Source organism: Lepidochelys olivacea, assembly GCF_965140295.1.
Source record: "Lepidochelys olivacea isolate rLepOli2 genome assembly, chromosome: 22".
In the NCBI taxonomy this organism is placed as follows: Eukaryota; Metazoa; Chordata; order Testudines; family Cheloniidae; genus Lepidochelys; species Lepidochelys olivacea.
In genome coordinates, this window is record NC_140432.1 from 6,331,771 (window position 1) to 6,351,729 (window position 19,959).

General features: G+C 49.6%; 1 protein-coding gene across 7 annotated transcripts in view; it reads left to right on the forward strand.

Moving 5' to 3' along the window:
• The window catches only part of ST3GAL4 (ST3 beta-galactoside alpha-2,3-sialyltransferase 4), a 188,093-nt gene that overhangs the window by 93,341 nt on the left and 74,793 nt on the right, over positions 1-19,959 (forward strand). For 4 of the 7 annotated variants that reach the window (XM_084611835.1, XM_084611837.1, XM_084611836.1 and 1 more), the window contains one exon: positions 16,967-17,042. The exons of 2 other annotated variants lie outside the window; for them this stretch is intronic. Coding sequence is in view for 1 of the 5 variants with exons in the window: in XM_084611834.1 (XP_084467960.1) it covers positions 7,145-7,216 (72 nt within the window). In the remaining 4 variants the exon portion in view is untranslated. Of the gene's footprint in view, positions 1-7,142; positions 7,217-16,966; positions 17,043-19,959 lie in introns of all 7 variants that reach the window. One more of the 7 variants, XM_084611834.1, reaches the window with a different exon arrangement.

The window sequence follows — 19,959 nt, forward strand, 5'->3', positions numbered from 1 at the left end:
AAGTGGAACTGGTTTTCTTCTTCATTCCCTGCCCTAAACTCCCATATCATGTACCTGAGAGCTGCTGCAATTCCCTGCAGAGGTGACTGTGTTTCCATGTGAGGTGAAGCTGGGGTGGTATCATAAATCCATGTCACTGAGTGGGGTAGAAGTTTATACTGGCATGCCCTTTGGGTAGATCTTCATAACTCAACGGTGGCTCCACCAGTGTCCCCACCCTCTCAGATCCCTCTCATTTGATGTGTTAATTGCATTGATGTACATGAGGTTTACAAGGGGGTGTGTGTGTGTGTGTGAGAACTAGTTGTCGTGCTGTTTTCAGCTGGCACACACTTATTGGATCTGTTGAAGCTTCCAAGCCACGCTTTTCAGGACACATTTCATTTATGCAGCAGTGCCAATCCCTGCTAAGTAAATTGTCCCGTGGCTGTTTGTTTGAGCATGCTGACGTTACCATGTGAAAATGCGTCGATTACATAGTTACATAGGCCGGGTAAACTGCTCTTCAGTCTGTTTATGGAACACATGCACCAACTGATTGACCAATAAATGGAGCCGTGCTGTGTGAGCTTTGCATTGCTTGGGATGAAAGCTACCGTGTGCATGCTAAGCGATGGTCTACAGCAGCCATCTGAGACGTAATTCCAGACCTGCTACGTAGCACCAGAGCATGGAGCTGGAGCTGCTGGATCACAGACCTCAGTCTCAGGGCAGTGTTGCTATGGGGGGTGGTCCAACACTGAGGAGGCTTTGTATCCCTCAGTGACCAAGCACGGTGAGGAGCACGCTGTGTGAGGAGCACGCTGTACCCCCAGCCTGCTGGAGAGGAGCAGCACAGAGCAGGGTCTACTTCATTGGGCAATTTTACATCTGAATTCATGAGCCATGAGTTGGGATCTGTATCTCCTACCTAAGGTCATGTTGGGAGGGTCCGGTTCTAGATAGGGCCTGTCTCTCCGACGAATATCTGTAAACTGCTTTGGGGGGCTTACATGGCATAAAGATGTTTGAAATACTATCATCCGTAGTTATAGAAGACATCACCAGGTGGTGCTGTTAGTCATTCAGGTTCTTTCTTAGCATGAGAGCAAATGTTCATCCCTGGGAAGACATGTTTTTTTAGTTTTTAGTTCGGTCCGTTTCTGTGTAGAAAGAGCTGTGTGAGCCATGGGAGAGTTTGCGCTCTGTATTAGGATGTAACTAGAGTAAATTCTTGGGGTAGAGCTGCTTCCTGGGAACAAGGCATTGGTGTGGGGCTGTGATTCGCAGTAGAGGGGATTGCCCTGTATGCTGTTTGACCATCTCCTTCCAGGGCTGTTGGATGGGTGTAAAGAAGACAAGTTACGCTTAGAATAAGCCCAGATTCCACACTGCTGATTTCTTGTCCACCAGGAAGCTGACTTAGCAGGTAGGTGACTGTGGCCTTGTATTGCTCAGCACAAGGAACAGACACTGGTGTCAGAAGGGCCAACACGAGCAAATGGGATAACCCAGAGAAGCTATGTGGCTAGGGATTGTGTGCCCTACAAGCTGCAGTGTCACGGCTTTCAGGGTCGAGCCCAGTGGTGTTTTGTCTTAATTTTAGCCAGTCCCTGCTGAGAGAGCTGGCCTCCAACAGAGCAGGTGAAATCAACAGCAAGCTGGTGCCCCCAAGGCCCAACTCCCACGGGTGTGTCATGTTGCTAGCCTGCCCTTTTCCCTCCTGGCCTTCCAAGGAGTTCTCCCCATCTGTACTAGTCCTTGAGCCAGCTCTTTCCCTGGCATGGAGTTGAGGGTCAGTGAGTGGAAGGAGTCCTGCGAGAGTGGAGGTTGCAGGCTGCCCAGCGCCCACGCTTCTCCTCACCTCCCTGCTCCCTGGAATTTGGCAGAGGAGAGGGGTGATTCTGCGCATGTCTCTGTTTCTCTGTGCCTCAGTTTCTCCATGCACAAACTGTGGATAAGACCTAACTTTGTAAGCCAGGCTTAGGGAGGGTGTTTTAGACACAGCCTGTTTCTGAATGTGGAACATGCCCATGGCTGAGTGGTGTTAAAAAAAAAGCCCTCCTGTGAGCTCTTAGTTTCTGATCTGTGGGTGTAATGACTTCATTACATGCTGCTGCTAGTAAAGACATAGTCCCAATGTTGTCTAGTAAAATGGAAATAAACTAGGCTCCAGACACAGTAACTTTATTTTCCTTTTATACCATTTTCACCAATTAGGGTTTAAGGATTTTTTTGCATTGCTGGGGTGACTACAAAGTCTGGCCCCTTTTTCCCTGGTGGGAGTGGATTACTCCCAGGGTCTGCGTTACTGAAAACACAGAGCTCTGATTGCCTTTTCCCTTGCAGGATCTGCCAGGGGGAGGCTGCATTCACAGTACTGTCCGCAGTCACTGGAGATTTCCTGGAAGACATGAAATTGACCATCTGTTGTGCAAAGCCTAAAATCTCCCTAAACAATGTGAAATTCTAATTTTCTGCCAGTGTTGAGCTTTGTGCAAACATGGCTTGGAATCCAGGGGCCACACTCTCAGCTGATGTAAATTGGTGTAGTTTCGTTGGCTTCACAAACCTGAAGACGTTGCCCAGCGATGGGCTTGGTCTGACAGAGTGAAGGGAATGTGGTGATTGTCCCGCAGGCAAGCATGGAACACAGTCCAGATTGGAGGAGTGTTGCGGGCAAGGCTCGAGTGATTCCTTTTTCATGCTCTGCAGGAATGCTAAATGCAGGTGTATAAAACTGGTGAAACTGCATCTACGCAGCAAAATGAACTCAGATGAACAAAACCTTTTTGATGGTAAAAATTCCAGAATGTGTGCTTTTTGTATCCTCTTTTTTTAATTCCTTTTTCCAGACAACTTAAAGCACTTCAGGGCAAGAAAGATACGTTTGTTCTATTTATACCAAGCACCACAGCTGAGCAATGTAGTTTGCAGCACAGCTTAGCGATGCACAAACTTGGAGTGCTGGCAATGTTTATAAAGAAATATTTCAGAATTGGTGAGGAAGGCAGGGCATTACATTTGGGGCTGGGAATCACAGCCCCGTTCCAACTGTAGACATACCCAAAGGGTATGGCGGTGTAACAGATCTTTGTGTGGGTGGAAACAATATGGTAGAGACCTTGCAGATTCTCGGAGAATTCAGGATGTTCCAGGCATGCTCAAAAAGAACAGGAGGACTTGTGGCACCTTAGCGACTAACACATTTCTTTATCTAGGCATGTTCAGAAGCTTGTGTGCATGTGTATGTTTAGATTTGTCACCTGTGTACAAAGCCCAGGCTGTGGGATGAGAGGCGATCCAGTCTGGACCTCAAGGTTGAATGTCTGTGGAAGTGATCCACCTTGCTGCCGATTTTTTTGGAGGTTGTCCTTGTAGATAAGAAGCGAGCTTACCAAGTCTGAGATAACTAGTCCAAGTTTCCAGGTATCAGCGGTGGGATTTGTGTTGGCACCACATTTCGGTTTTATGAATCTTATTCTTTTCCTATTGGTGCAGATGTGGATTTTTTGTAACATCAGTTTCACACCCGCTGACGGAGCGACTGTTCCTGCTCCCTAGCATGCTAAAGCTGCAGCGGAAATGGCGGAGGGGCTGTCCTATTACACTGATTTTATTGAAACTTTCTGGACAAGATCTTCCCCTTCTTCACTGTTGCAATTTTCCATAGCACAAAGTCTAACAAACCAAAAAGTAAGTGGAAATTTTTCTTAAGGTGTGTGCTGTAACCTTTCGACCTTCTCGTATGGAACATGGTTGATCATAAACGCATTTCACTGGGTCAGTTTTGGTGCTGACCTAAAAAATTTCTTTTCTTTTTTTTTTTTGCTTTGAGCAAAGGAATTTCCCCCCCCCCAAGGGAAAAAACAAAGTTATGCAGGTCTCTGGTCTCCTCCCAACCCCTGTGGGGCTCTTATGTGGCCTCTGTCACTTTGGTATTTGCACATTGCGCTCCTTACTGTGTGTGATTGGTTCCAAGAACCCAGTGAAGTAGGACTGGCTTGTTATTCTGGTTTAACAGATGCGTCACACCGATTAAGAGATGTCTCTTCAAAAGAGATGATGGGTGCTGAACCGTTCTGAAAACCTGTCCCCAAGTGCAGGTGCTGAGCACCTGGAATGTGGCCTTGTGTGGCTCCCTCAAGCTTTCAGAAGGATTGTCTGACTGGGCTGTGAACCCCACCCAGTTCAAAGCCTCAACCACAGACCCTCCTTTCTGAGGCTGCCGCAGGCCCCTCCTTGGGGCAAACAGCATGTGTGTAATGCCAGTCCCTGATCTCTCCTTCCATCCCAGATCCTCCCACAGGATCCGGGAGCTTGCTGTTTGGGCACCCAATGAGCTTATTTTTGTTTTGGGATCTGCTATGCAAATCTCCTTCCCGCATGTCCAATCCCAGGAACCCACCCTGCAGGTAATTCCAATATGCAACAGCCTCCAACTAAAAGAAGAGTCCAGTTGGAAACCCATTACTGAAGAGCCAGCATATTTCCTTCGTAGTCAGACCAAGTATAAAGGGTGGGTTTAACATCTCTCTCCCTCTGGAGACTCAGGCCCAGTGGATCCTCAAAGGTATTTAAGTGTCCAGCTCCAATGGGAGTTAGGTACCTTAAAACATTTGAGGATCTGGGCCTCGCTCTCCCATGGGGAAGGTTGGATGTCGCATGTGGCTTTCTCCTTGGCAAAGTAGCAAACCTGCCGGAGTTCTAAACTCTCTCTCCTTCCTTGGCTGCCCTTTTGCAGCTGGCACTGATGAGCTCCAAATCAATCTGCATCTGTGTCGAGCCTGCACCTGGAATGCTGGGCATGGCCTTGCTGATGACTCGGTGCCAAAGAGACCGGGAGGAGAGGTTCGAAGGGAGGGCAGCCAAACTCTCTGGAGGACTTGAGGCTAGGTTTGATCAGAAAGGGTAAAGAAATGTAAAGAAAGGAGCAATGGAGAAGACAACATCAGGGGGAGAGTGACTGATTCCCACACAGCTCTGCCATAGTTCATCACTTTTCACCAACAGCCCCTCTGCTGTCCTAGTCCCCTGCTCTTTGGTACAGCTCTGAATCTGGTCACGAGCTCCCCCGCAGCTCTGCTAATGTCCCACAATCTTGACCTGCAACACCCCTGCTAGTCCAATCCTGACCCGTCCCTTCCACACAGCTCTGCTCGTGTGCGTCAGTCCGGCCGTGCAGTGTTGACTCCACGTCAGATGGATCCTGCCTGTTTCATCCCATTGTGTCCTGTTACAAATGAACCCCGCCTCTGTTGTGGGAGGCCTGAACAAATTGCCTGCACTCTTGTACCTTGCCACTAGCCTCGTTGTTCCCTCGTAGATGAATGTGTCACTATGTCTATTCTCCATCACTGGCCATTTTAAAATCCAGATTGGAGGTTGGGCTAAAAGCTCTGCTCTAGGAATTATTTCGGGGCCGTTCTCTGGCCTGCGTCATACAGGAGGTGGGACAGATGGTCACCATGGTCCCTGCTGGCCTTGGAATCCATGACTATTTAAAAACCATTTTCGAATGTTTAACAAGGAGCTGGTGAAGCTTGTACTTGTGAAATCGCCTCCCGCGCAGATCCCAGCTCTCAAACCTGAGGGGCTGAACCTGAAAAACTCCTTCCGGAGTGTCTCTGAACTCTTTAAATATTGAACCAAGTCTCTCCTCTCTTTTCCAGCGTTGAATGTTTCTATTTTTTCTCCACTTAGGCTGTGGGAGAGAGAAATTCATTCAAACTTCATGCTTTAATTCCCCGCCCCTCCCCACCTTCTCCCCTGCAGCAGCTGTACAAATATAAAAGGAGGACTAGTGGCACCTTAGAGACTAACCAATTTAGTCCTCCTTTTCTTTTTGCGAATACGGACTAACACGGCTGCTTCTCTGAAAGCTGTACAAATATAGTTCTTAACCAGCTGAACAAAGGTCAGAAATAAAATAAAATACACCCCCCCCCCCCAACCCCTCTCTGATAGCTCAGCCTGGATTCTGTAATGTTACTTAGAATTCTAGACTATCAGGGTTGGAAGGGACCTCAGGAGGTCGTCTAGTCCAACCCCCTGCTCAAAGCAGGACCAACACCCACTAAAAATCAACATCCCCACTAAAACTACATCCCCCAGCCTGCCTGCCAGCTCCTTTCAGCTGGGGCTGGGCGAGTGGAGCTCCTCTTAGACCAGGCGTCGTCGGCAACCTTTCAGAAGCGGTGGGCCGAGTCTTCGTTCATTCACTCTAATTTAGGGTTTCACATGCCAGTAATACATTTTCACGTTTTTAGAAGGTCTCTTTCTATAAGTCTTTAATATATAACTGAACTATTGTTGTATGTAAAGTAAAGAAGGTTTTTAAAAATGTTTCGGAAGCTTCATTTAAAATGAAATGAAAATGCAGAGCCCGCCGGACCGGTGGCCAGGGCCTGGGCGGTGTGAGTGTCACTGAAAATCCGCCTTTGGCGCCCGTGCCGTAGGTTGCCTACCCCGTCGTAGACACTGCAGAGTCCAACACCCCGCCGCCACCCCCAAAACCAAACTCATCTCTTCAGCCAGGTGACCACCGCGGTGGAGCAGAGTGACTGCACTGGCTTGGTGGCTGTTGGCACCCGGCATAGGCAGCCCCTAACCAGCGTGGCTCCTCCCAGATTGCAGGGAGGGGAGATCCTTGTCTCAGGAAGCTATTCTGCAAGGATGTGCACGGTAGGGAGATGCTTCCTACTGGGGCGGGGTAGAAACTGCTGTACAGCCACTCCAGCAGCAGGAGGGCAGGTGCCGTTGTGCCCTCTGCCAGGGATAAACAACTGTGATTCTACTTCTGGAGCCCCGCCTGCCTCGTTCTTCCAGGGCCTGGGCCTGGCTGAGACACAGACTGTGAGGTCACGTAACAACATCCAGGACTCAGCCCCTCGGCTGACTGGTACAAAGCAGTGGCTATGGGGCAGAACGCACCCGTCACGCTGCCGTTCGAGGAGTGCTGGGTATGTCTGGTTAGAATGCAGCTGCTGGACTGAAAGCGTTGAGGTTAGGGCATGCCTGGGTGTGTGGCTGAATGGGCTATATTGAGCTCTGCCGTGAGCAAGCCTGCCTTGGTAAACCTTAGAGGGGATCAGGGTCTTGCATGAGAGAAACCTTCTGTCCCTGCTGAATGATGTGACTCACACAGTACTTGTCCTTTCCAGGCATGCGTTCAGCCTCTGTGTGCCCTTCCTCAGAACTGCTTGTTTTGGATACTGATCTCCCACCTGTGTTCCAGGTAAAGGTGGACTTCTGGGATGATCTCTGTGCTCTGCAATATTTCAGATGTCTAGCTATTTGTGTACACAGTCAGTAATTGGGGTATGACCATGGGGTGATGTCAAGGCTGATTCCCCACTCTGGCACTTTGACTGCAGAAGGTGGGGGCCCGCAAGGATTCTAAAAATTAATACTGGCCACTCATAGAACCATAGAATATCAGGGTTGGAAGGGACCTCAGGAGGTCATCTAGTCCAACCCCCTGCTCAAAGCAGGACCCATCCCCAATTAAATCATCCCAGCCAGGGCTTTGTCAAGCCTGACCTTAAAAACTTCTAAGGAAGGAGATTCTACCACCTCCCTAGGTAACGCATTCCAGTGTTTCACCACCCTCCTAGTGAAAAAGTTTTTCCTAATATCCAACCTAAACCTCCCCCACTGCAACTTGAGACTATTACTCCTTGTCCTGTCCTCTTCTACCACGGAGAATAGTCTAGAACTATCCTCTCTGGAACCACCTCTTAGGTAGTTGAAAGCAGCTATCAAATCCCCCCTCATTCTTCTCTTCTGCAGGCTAAACAATCCCAGTTCCCTCAGCCTCTCCTCATAAGTCATGTGTTCCAGACCCCTAATCATTTTTGTTCCCCTTCGCTGGACTCTCTCCAATTTATCCACATCCTTCTTGTAGTGTGGGGCCCAAAACTGGACACAGTACTCCAGATGAGGCCTCACCAATGCCGAATAGAGGGGGACGATCACGTCCCTCGATCTGCTTGCTATGCCCCTACTTATACATCCCAAAATGCCATTGGCCTTCTTGGCAACAAGGGCACACTGCTGACTCATATCCAGCTTCTCGTCCACTGTCACCCCTTGGTCCTTTTCCGCAGAACTGTTGCCTAGCCATTCGGTCCCTAGTCTGTAGCGGTGCATTGGGTTCCTCCGTCCTAAGTGCAGGACCCTGCACTTATCCTTATTGAACCTCATCAGATTTCTTTTGGCCCAATCCTCCAATTTGTCTAGGTCCCTCTGTATCCTATCCCTGCCCTCCAGTGTATCTACCACTCCTCCTAGTTTAGTATCATCCGCAAATTTGCTGAGAGTGCAATCCACACCATCCTCCAGATCATTTATGAAGATATTGAACTCCATACTTGTATTCAACTTCCAAGGTTAGAGCTTTTTTTAGATGCTGCCACAACCCAATTGCAAAAACCCCTTTGAGAGCCCAAGAAGGCGCACTTGGGAATTCCTTCCTGGGGTGTTCCCTCAAGTCCTTTCACCACCTCTGTGGGGAAGAGCTGAGAAGGAAATCAACTGTTGCCACCAGCTAATTAAACTGCATAAGAGGTGCATAAACCTCTTAGGGACACACAGATCCAGTCCTGTTCTTAAAAAAAGGTAAATTTTATTAAAAACAAAAAGAAAGAAAAGACATCTGGAGCTTAGGCTTTTTGATAGGTTTAAAAAACAACAATTACAAGGATTAAGCATCAAGATTGCTTCTTGAGCTCCAGCTTAAAGGTTACACGCAAAACAAAAGCACCTGGGGTGACCACAGAAGAGTCTACAAGCCATAAAGAAATAAAAGGAGGTAACCTGATCGCGTCTTCCTAGACATTCCCTGATCTACTGACATATCGGGGGTTTCAGATGAGTGGTTTCTAGGTAGGATCTGATGATTTTCATACCTCGCCCTTCCTGCTCTCCGGAAGAACAACACAGACCAACAAAGGGGAAGTTTTTTCCCAATTTTAAAAAGTTCTAGCCTTCCCATTGGCTCTTTTGGTCAGGTGCCCACTGCCTCCCTTTTACCTATGGACTTTTAAACCCTTTACAGGTAAAGCAAGTAGAGAGCAGCCACTAACAGGGATTTTATCGCTCGCTGGCTGGCTGGGTGCCCATAAAAGGGAGCTCCTCTCCCCCCCCCCCCCCCCGCCCCTAATTTATCACAGGTGGTTACCCATAAGGGTTGGAGACTCCCACCCTATCTGCTGTATGAATAATGTGTGTGCGTTGGAACAAGGCAAAGGTCAGCCAGCCCCCGAGGCAGGACCTCTGTGATTATCAGTGCAAGAGACTCAGTGTCTGCCCATGGGATGCTGGGCACCATGTGTTACTTTAGCCTGGTTTTTAAGGGGAACGCTCCCTAAGCAAGTCTCTCGTGACACCATAGACGTTTCAGTAGCATTAACTCAACCTATATGCCAGGTGCAGTCTGAAATTTCTAGTTATTTCTGTCTAAAAATACTGGCCTTGTAATTTAGTTCCAAAAACCTTTTCTGCAGCCCACAGCAGGGCTTTTTCCCTTGAAAAGGCAAATCTGTTTTAGTCAAGTGATGATCTGAAATTAACCAGAATTAATGCAGAGTAAAATGTGAGAACGTTAACCTCCCTTTACATTTGTGTTGCATTCTCTGGAGAATGCCTATATATTGTCTTTGCTAATGCCTGTTTTTGGATTTCCTTTTTCACTTCTCCTCTAGAAATGCATGAAAGCAAAGGCTTTAGAACAGTGGTTCGCAACCAGGGGTATGCACACAGGTCTTCCAGGGGTACATCAACTCATCTAGAGATTTGCCTTGTTGTACAATAGGCTACATAAAAAGCACTAGTGAAGTCAGTACAAACTCAAATGTCCTACAGACAATGACTTGTTTGTCCTGCTCTATATATTATACTATACACTGAAATGTAAGTACAATATTTATATTCCAGATGATTTATTTTATAATTATATGGTAAAAATGAGAAAGTCTGTGCTTTTTCTGTCATAGTGAACTGTGACGCTTTTTTGTATTTTTATGTCTGATTTTGTAGGCAAGTAGTTTTTAAGTGAGGTGAAACTTGGGGGTATGCGAGACAAATCAGACTCCAGAAAGGGGTACAGTCATCTGGCAAGGTGGAGAGCCACTGGTTTAGAAGGGTCAGAGAGGACCCCAGGTTTGCACTTGCAATGCCTGAACTGGAAATGCACAAGTAGGAGATTTTTCTCCGCACAGCGACTTTAATTTATGCTTCACAGCATGCCCGAGACAGTCTGCACTCCCTATCCGGCCACCATGCACTGGCGGTGTGTGTATGTGTGAGCACTGGTGACCTCTGCTGGAGCAGGACAAATTAGTGGTGGTTCTAAGGGAGCTGCTCCTTTCTGCTTGCCAAGCGAGCACGGCTGGTGCTGGGTAGAGATGGGGCATTGATTAGGGCTGAGCTGGATTTCAGACAGTAAATCCATTATGCTAAGCTGATTTGTTTTCCTCGCTCGTCTAGCTGTATCCGTGTAGCCAATAAAGATGCCAGGCCACGTTCTGCTTGTGGCAGGAGCACCTGTACCCTGACCCTAATTCCCACCGAGGCTGGGCTCTTGCGGAGGGTTAGTAACTGGAGCAGCATTAACATCAAGGAGAACAACACTTGGCGGGGCTAGAGTGCCTCAGTTTCCCTCAGCGGGAAGCCCAAGGGCACAGAGTGAGTCCGTGCAGAGCCAGGAATAGGACCCAGGAGTTCTGACTCCAGTGCTCTGCTTTGACCGTTAGACGGTGTGTTTGCCATGCGTAACCATGGGATACCGCAAAACCTGTCTTCTCTGTGGGACTTGCCCATTCGCAATCATGGGCCATGACCTCAACAGCCAGTTGTTACCCTCCATCCCCTGGCCCTCTGACAGATTTCAACTTCTCTAAGACAAGCATTGCAAGCAGAAGCTAAGAGGGCGGGCAGGCTGCTGCAGCATGCAGCGGAAGAGCGAGTGTTAACTCGCTCTCCAAAGTGTAATGGGAGCTAGTTTGGCCCTTGTATCCATAGCCTCTTCCCCCTCCTTTATAAAATAGTTCTGGAGTAAGAGAGCAGAGTGTGCTCAAGAGGAACTGTTAGCAATCAGCTACAGTGTGGTATATCCTTGCTAATGGGGCCACTGGCCGGACTGAGACCTTAATGTTGATGGTGTTGACCAGCTGTTGTATCATGGAATCTTGTTACTTCAGTATTCCAGATGTGTAACCTGTTTGGGGACTGTTTTCACTGCAGTCCAGTCCAAGAAGTCCTCATAGCGGATCTCACATGTGCGTGCATGTGTTGTGAACGTATTAATGGGCTGTATTTATTAATGCCACGCTGAGGTTGAGATTGGAGCTTCCTGGAAGTCATATGAGGTTCCCAGAGCAGCTGTAACTCGGTGCGCCAGGGTGTTACAATGGGAGCTTTCATTGCATGACCGTCATAAGACACTGCGTAATGTGCAAGAGAAAGTTGGGTCTGAATACAAGTTAGCTCCCCTTGGGCTCTTGTTTTATCAGCTCCTCCCAAGGTAAGCAGAGTCCAGCTTGGTCAGTGCTGCAGTGGGAACCTTGAGGGAACATGTCTAGCCTTCTAGGAAGAGCTGGCTGGTACCTGCTAAGTGGCACTCTTTCCTTCTGAGCCTGTACTGCACGCAGGGACCCTATGACGTGGCAGGGAGGGGTCGTCTTGGCAGATATGTAAAACCAAAGGCTGGAACTAAAGGTCCCAGGAGATTCAGAGGAACAGCTGAACAATAATGTTGTGTTGAGAATTACCCTAGGATGATTACTGGTGCCACCCTGGTGTGCAATAAAAGGTTTTATTGGCTTTTCCTTGACAATATTTGCATAACAGTTATGTGAGTAATACATATCTGTGATTCCTGCTGACACGCTCCACTGACCAATGAAATGCAGCCGCTTCTGTGATGGATCGTGTCAGCTGATTGCCAGCTTGCAGCTGTGATAAACGGGTTCTTGGATGGGGTGCCAGGTTGAGGAGGGCTTGGGTTCTATTCCTGGCTCTGCTAGTGATTTGCTGTCACCTTGGCCACGTTGCTCACGTTTCTCTGTCTTGGTTTCCCTCTCTGTAAAATGGGGATAATGCTACCTTCACTTTGAGATCTAAGGATGAAAAATGCCATAAGTGCTTATTCAACCTCCTCCACATCTATCCTCCTCATCCTCGCCCTCCCGTTCTTTGGATTCTCTTGTCATTTACCCCCCTGCCTCTCTAATGTTAGCAAATCCCAGTGCTACAGGGATGAGGTCATATTCTGCATTTTCCCATGTGGTGTGTGCAGGCCGGCTATTTGTTCTTTGATGTGTGTGCCCAGACGGGGTCCTCTTTGCATTCCACACATGCTGCTGCCTCAGGGGCACCACACATCTTGCAGCCTGTCACTCAGGTAACAAATGCAGGCAGGAGCTGGAGTTGACTAGCAGCTGGCTCTAGGAACAATGTGTGATCAGAGTTTATGGAGCAGCCTCTGGGCTTGAGGGTTTGAATCCTGTTTTGAGTGGGTAAAAAGCAGAGCCCAGTTGGAATGAAGCTCAGGGTATGTTCCCCCTGCCTGGTTACAGTACATTGACTATATACAACACAGGAGGTGTTATAAGCTATTCGGTAACATCTCTCGTCCTGCACTGCTGCGGTGGGGACTTGAGCCAAACCTGCCCTGGGCTGCTCTGATGGAACCTCTGCTATCTGCTTCCTCTGGTGTTCTAAGCGTTAATGTTTGTCAGAGTGAACCTGGGATTTGCTAGGGGGAACTTCTGCTGTACTCTGAGGACTACGGAAAGGAGGCCGGCTTAGGTGGCTTTGCTTACGTTGTATTTTGCCTGGAATCCTTGCAAACAGTGCTCTATCCATACGTACCTTCCACATGTATGTTGCACTCCTGAGTTGTTTGCCACTGAGACCTGGATAGCTGCATGTTTCCCTTAAGGGCTTACTGGTGATCTGGTCACCCCCTTGTTATAGACTCTTTACTTTGATGGCTGTTTGGTGTTCATGTGAAACAATCTGGGTTTCTTTCTTCTAGTGGCACAGGTCCACGTCCTTCTCCTATGCCTCCCTTAACTCCAGTCTTGGCAGGAAGACCAGAAGGAATGAGTTGAGTGTTTGGAACTCCTCTAGACGGGGTCCCTCCCAGGCTGTTCGAGCAGGGCTTTGTGGGGTGGGGTGTGTGTGTGTGTCTGTGTGTATGGAAAGCTGGCACTGTTGCGGTTCTCTGGCTTTCATTGCTCTCTGTCCATCCACAGGACAATTAAACTCCAGTGATGTCACTCTGAAACATTCCAGCAGCACTAAATGAGTTTCTCTGCTGTGGGCAAGCAACTGGAGAAGAGCTAAGCTGTGCGGTAATGGCTAGCGTGGGCAGGGGGCCTGGTTAACAAGATCATGCTCTCTTTGAGCTACCAACCGAATGGGCAGCTGATGGCAATGCGACAGATCTAATTCTAATCATGACTGTCGCAAAGGTACTGGATTGTAGAACGGGGGAGGCTTGCTGAGCGATCCGAGGAGCACTGCCTAGCAGGGTGGATAAATGGCTGGCTCACAAACGGGTTGTTGGATTGGGAGGATGTCAGGTGGCTCAGGATGTGATACGGAGACAGGATTCACACACTTGTCTAATGACCTTGAAGGCTAACTCTGCGCTGCCTACGTTTCTGGCCCTCTCCAAGCGGGGCGGTCTAGTAAACATAGATGATCTATTTAAAAATACGGGGAGGGGAGACACTGAAGTGGCACCCCATTCAGAGCAGGAAGATGAGGTTTGATGGGGTGGAGCGAGCCAGGGAAAGAACAACTCTCAGTGGAGACATAGAATTAGAGTCATCCAAAGCTCCACTCCCAAGGAGAATGAGGATGATGGTGGGCAACAAACTCACTGCATCCCACCACTTCTTTTCTGGAAATCCCGGATACCTCTGTGAGAAGCTGGCCTCATTTCATGCCGCACCATGGCTGCTGGGCCTTCCCTGCAGGGAAGACACTTGCTGGTCCTTCTTTGACTCTTACCTGTGTTTCTAAACTGGCTCTTGCAGTAACAGCTGTGATGAACGTGACCTCTAGATTAGCATCTGACAAGCTTTGCGTGACTCAGACTCATCGAGTCATGCAACACCCTGTGAAGTAGGTACATGATGATGACGTTGTTTGTTGGATCCGTTTTACAGATGGGGAACCAGAGGCAGAGAGAGGTTAAAAGAGTAGTCCAAAGTGATTCAGTGGCCAGCTGGGCGCAGGAGTCCTGCTCTAACTACTAGGGGCTACTGCCTTCCATTGCTGACAAGGACAGCATGCAATAGCATGTAAGTGGGGCTGCAATTCTCACTAAAACCTAAAAGTGGGAAGCGATGTTGCATGTCCCATTAGACTCCAAGAGGAGGAAGCAGAGCAATAGGAGTTAGGAACCCCCCCTGGAGGTCAGCTAAAGTTGGGATGGCTCACAAGGTAGTTATAGCAACCCCAGCAGAGGTGAGGAAGGTGAGAGAAGATGGTTGTGGATCGTAGTTAGGGAAGTCTTGGCCTACTGAAAGATGCTTTCTCCTTCACTGGTTTGTAATGTCCAGAGCAACTCTGCTTCCATTGTTTCCCTTAGCAGGCTAAATTCCAGTCCAAATAGATCCTGCCGCACCTTTGCCAGGACTCGCAATGGATGCCTATGGACCACAAGGTCAATCAACGGAGGCCAACATACCAGAGAGGTCCCCGTCCTCTCTAGTGCCGTGGGTATTAGCTGATTGCCCTGGGGGGATCTTAGCATCAGGATCCCCACAGCATCTCTGATGCTCCATGCACTGAGATGCTGATACATTACCAGAGACGCAGCAGACGCTGCACCGGGACTGTGCTGCAGCTCTCCACAAGAGCAGCCTGCGGGTGCAGGGAAAGGAGGGTGTGTGTGCATAAAACTTTATGCCTAGGATCTGGTTCTTTTAATTCCTCTCTTAAACGTCCCAGAGTAGCAGAGGTCTGGGTCAGCAAGAGGGAACCCCTTGGGCCAAGACACAAAACTTACCAGAAGAAGCCAGGCAATTCAGCTCAGTTTGTTTTCCCTTGGGGCTCTTAAGTGTGCCATGCCCCTGTGATGAACTAGGTATAGCAGAGCATCTGACCTGTTTGTTGGAATCTAAGCAGAATCTAATTAAAATCTAAGCAGCCAGGAGGCAAGCAGGGCGTGTCGTTATTGCTATGGTAGATTAATATATGTAAACATCCTCTCGACAAGACTAGGCTAAGCCACCCTGGGCTGGGCAGTTTTAGGGTGACTCAAAATCAGCCAAAGAGTCTTTCAGCCTGCTGCTTACGGGTGGGGATGCAGCTTCTCACCAGCAGCACAGATGGCTCTGCGTTTCAGGCACCAGACGCCCCCTGATGATCTCCGGTAGCAGCTTCTGTTTCTGCTCAAGAGCTGGGATTGGTAGCATCTTCCAAGGTGAAATAACAAGCCCTGCATGGGGGCTCTGATTGGATTGCCCCTAATTGCACACGACTAGATGAAGGTAGCAGGAGCAATGGAAGAGATGGGGGGGGGGGGGAAATTGTCTGTTCAGAGGTTGAATTCACAGCTCAGCCGGTGTGTGGTGAGATGCATGGTGACATTTGTGTCCTCTAACTCCTCAGCCCCAGCACAGTGGGTTCTAGTGGCCCTGAATACAAGAAGCAATTAAGTGATGCACAATTTACTCCTGAGGGAATTCTGCGCCTAAAAATTCTGTGCACAATATTTTAAAATTCTGCAAGTTTTATTTGTCAATAAATAAATGCAGAGGCCACTGGCTGCATGAAAGTGGGAGATCACCCTGCAGCCCCACCACCACCACCCACCCCTGGGACACAGACTCAGCAGTGAGACTGCACCCGACCCTGACACAGCACAAGACCTGGCCCTGCTCCTCTGTGCCAAGTGCACCAGGTGTGGGGCAGGCAGGCTCAACCAGGCAGGATCTAAATGTGAAGGGGCTCAGTGTGGGGTGAGAGGGTTCTGTGTGGGACAGTCTGGGTGCAGGCACCTCAGTGTGGGGATCTGGATGCACAGAGGCTCATTGGGAGTGGGGTTCCAGGTGCAGGGGCAATGAGATCCTGCATGGTTTTCAGGTGAAGGTGGTTGGGGCTCAGCGGAGGGGTCTGGGTGTAGGGGTCTCAGCTGGGAGGTCTGGGTGCTGGGGGAGTGGGGCTGGGTGGGGGGCTGGGTGCAGCTTGTTAGAGGTCAGTGGCATGGGGGTCTGGATGTGGGGGCTCAGGGTGGTGCAGGGGGGTGGGGCTCATCAGGGTGGGGGTGTGAGTGCAGGGAGCTCGGGGAGGGGCGGGGTAGTCTGGGTGAAAAGGCGGAGGTCCGGAGACAGGGGGTCTGGGTTCAGGGGGGCTCCACATGCAGTGGTTGAGGTTCAGTGGGGTAGGGTTTTGGGTATGGAGGGCTCGGGGGGTACGGGGTGAGGCTTGGTGGGTGTGTCTAGGTATGGGAGGTCTGGATGGACGGGGGAGCAGCTCCGGTACAGTGATCTCTCCCCCTGCAGGTGAGGAGAGATGGGGGCAGGAAGCAGGGGAGGATGCTGAGCTTCCTGCAGCTGGGGGAGGTTTCTGAGTGTGGGTCTGACGCAGCCCCAGCCACTCCTTTCAAGGGAAGAGGAAGTCCAGTCCTCTCCTGCCTCCAGCTCAGCCGGAACTAGCAGCTGATCCTGGCTCAGGATAGGAGCCACTGGCTAGGGTGTCCCCAGCTCCACAGTGATTTACCTCTCCGCCGGCTGCTCCGGGTGCCTGAAACGATGTATCTGCTCTGCTAGAGAGTGGTGCGTGACTGCTCTTGCAGCTTCCCTTTCCTTCCCTGCCAGAAAGTCATTTTTTCTGCGGGGAAGCAAAGAAATCTGCAGGGGACATGAATTCTGCGCATGCGCAGTGGGACGGAATTCCCCCTGCAGTAACAATTCCCTCTATGCCACTGCACTAAGTACTCCTCCTGTCTCTTGTCTTCCTTTGATAGGAGACGGAAGAGTGGGATTGTAAAGCCCCACCCTGCGGAGGCGCTGCCGTCTCGGCTTTGGAATGAGGGGACGGACGTAAGTAGCCTTCTTTTCTCCCTCCCAGCTGTTACTTTTATTCTTTAACTTTCCTCCAAAGGAAAGGAGGGCAGAGCGGTGCAGATGTCGCTTTTGGCAGCATGAGAACGAAGCCGCTGTGTGCTCTGAGTGCTAGGGCCGTGGTTCCATAAGTGACCCTGCTCCCCCTTAGCGTGATGGGAAGGGCAGGAGGTCATGACCCCTGTTCATGAACCCCTGGGGTTGAGAACCCCTGCACTGGGGAATAACCAGTAATTGTGTTGCCTGGAAAGAAGGCCCCAACCACACGCTTTTCTTCCAGTAACTTTTCATCCTCTTCTTTTTTGATAATGGTTCTTCAGAACCTGTGACCCCATGGAAACGCCAGCCTTCTATTTACTATTAGCATCTGGAAGGCACCCATCACCAGCAAAAAAACAACCATGGCTCTGGGTCTGTGGGGTGTGAAAGCCAGCCTTGCCCTCCCTCCGAACTCCAGACTGATCGAACCTGGATTTGATCCTATTCTGTATTGTTTAGTGGCCCATGCATTGACCTGCTGGAGCAGGGACATCTACGTTCACATATGACAGCAAGGATGCAGAGAGACACCTCTCCCCCCGCCCCACCCCCCGGCCCGTTCCACGTGAAAGTGATTTTACATATTTCGCTCTGTGTGAGGGGCAGTCAGACTGTGCAGGCTGCATGGTCCGTTTCTGAATAACAGGATCACAGAGCTGTCACCTGGCCCCTTGAGGATGCTTACATGAGTGTTCTATGCAATTTCAGGTCAGATTAGTGACTTGCTGGGAAATTTAAATCATGAATCTAGTGCAGTCATTAAGGTGTGATTAATGCGTGCGCGTGCGTGACCTTGGCGAACTCCCCGACAGCAAAGTAGCTGAGCAAAATGTTATCTGCTACCTCTGGCCAGTGAATTACTGAGTATCACGGTGAAATGCTTCCTTATTTCTGGTTTCAGAGTAGCAACCGTGTTAGTCTGTATCTGTAAAAAGAAAAGGAGGACTTGTGGCACTTTAGAGACTAACCAATTTATTAGAGCATAAGCTTTCGTGAGCTACAGCTCACTTCATCCGATGCGTGCAGTGATAGCTCACCTTTCCTGGTCACTCTTGTTACAGCCTGTATGGTAATACCCATTGTTTCATGTTCTCTGTGTATATAAAATCTCCCCACTGTATTTTCCACTGAATGCATCCGATGAAGTGATCTGTAGCTCATGAAAGCTTATGCGCTAATAAATTTGTGCGTCTGTAAGGTGCCACAAGACCTCCTGTTCTTTTTCCTTATTTCTGTTATTCATTAACAGAAATCATATGCAAATTCTTCCCTGGAAACAGGGTTTTACCGAATAGAACAGGTTGCGTCTGGCAAAAGATCTCCAGGTACAATCCCCTTGAGAGAAGCAGCAAGCGGCAGGGGGCACTCGCAAGGATGCATGGGCGTGGGTGGCTGTAGCAAGACTGGTTTTCTAGGGTAGTGGCAATTTCTCCCCTCTGCTCAGTCAGAGCAGAAGGTAGGCAGAACGCAGTATTGAGCATCTGCGAGTGAGGTAGAATCCCGCTCCGGCTGAGCGAAAGGTGCCTGGAGAGGCAGTGCAGTTTCACTGCTGAACGGCGCAGAAGCGATGCTCATGTCACTTTGCTGTCGGGGAGTTCGCCAGGGTCACTACTGTGGAGTTCCACTGTGTGCAGTAATTAAAGTGAGCTAGACGGTGCAGTGACATTGGGGCGGGGTGGAAATGAGCTGCCATGTGGGGTACTGGTGAGCTGGCCTGAGTTCTGCGTCTCAGTGTGCAGTCTGAGAATCAGTTCAGCGATATACGGCGCCCTTGGTCTCTTTTCTCTGCTCCACCCCCGTTGGTCTGTGCTCTCTCCAGCTGCCCACTGTGCACAGGCTGCCCCCTTGGGGTTTGTCCTGTGGTGTCCTCTGAACACAACACGCAACGGTTATTGCATTTCCTTCCCAGCTTTCCTGCTGCTTGGGCTAACGCCAGCCGGTGTGCTCTGAGCAGCGCCGATCACAGTCCACCTGCCTTGGCTCTGAGTCAGAGAAGTCCTTACCTATTTAGCAAACCACTTAAACTCACATCTGACTTTAGGAATGTGCCTAAGTCCCTTTGAAGTCAATGGGATTTAAGCAAATGCTTCAGAGCTTTGCTGAACTGGGTCTGCTGGGAGTGGAGGACTGATTCTTAAGCTGGCCCTGTTGGCTTTCAAACTGGGCAGAGACCTGTCCCTGTGAGGCCTCCTTATCACGCCTCATCCTTATCTGTGCTCTGATCCATCTGCGGTGTCAGGGCCCTATCTCTGTGCCATAGGTTGGCAACTGTCTAAGGGCCCCACCCGTGGACCAGGAGCCCATGGTGCTAGGCTCTGTACAAGAGAGGCAGACCCATTGTTTTGTAATCGCAGTGCCAAATCTAGTGTCAAAAGTGAGATGCTATAACTGAGCCGAGGCTGCAGTTCTCCCTTCCCCTCCCTCAAATCACTGGCCTCTTCTAGACTAGTGTGCACTGTTGTAATGTCAGCCCAGCACACGGTACGCCCGAGGGAATCCACGTTGTGGTGCCAAAAGGAACAATCCCAAGCTGTCACTCGTGCTGCTCTGACAATCGGTGGAACCAAAGGCAGGGAGCATTACATCCCTCAGAAATCTCTTCTGCTCCCTGCCCTTGGATGCTAACAGCAGCCGTAGTGTTACCTAGTGGTTAGAGCAGCGTACTGCAACTCAGCACTCCTGGGTTCTGCTCTTTCCCTGCTATGTTATCATGAGCAAGTCACTGAAATCACTGTACAGCAGAAGTTACCCACCTGTAAAATGAGTGGAGCAGCCTGTTCCTGCTTCGCAGGGGTGTTAATGAATAAATGAATGTAAATTGCTTTAAGATGCCCAGATGGAAGTCTCTCTGGAATGG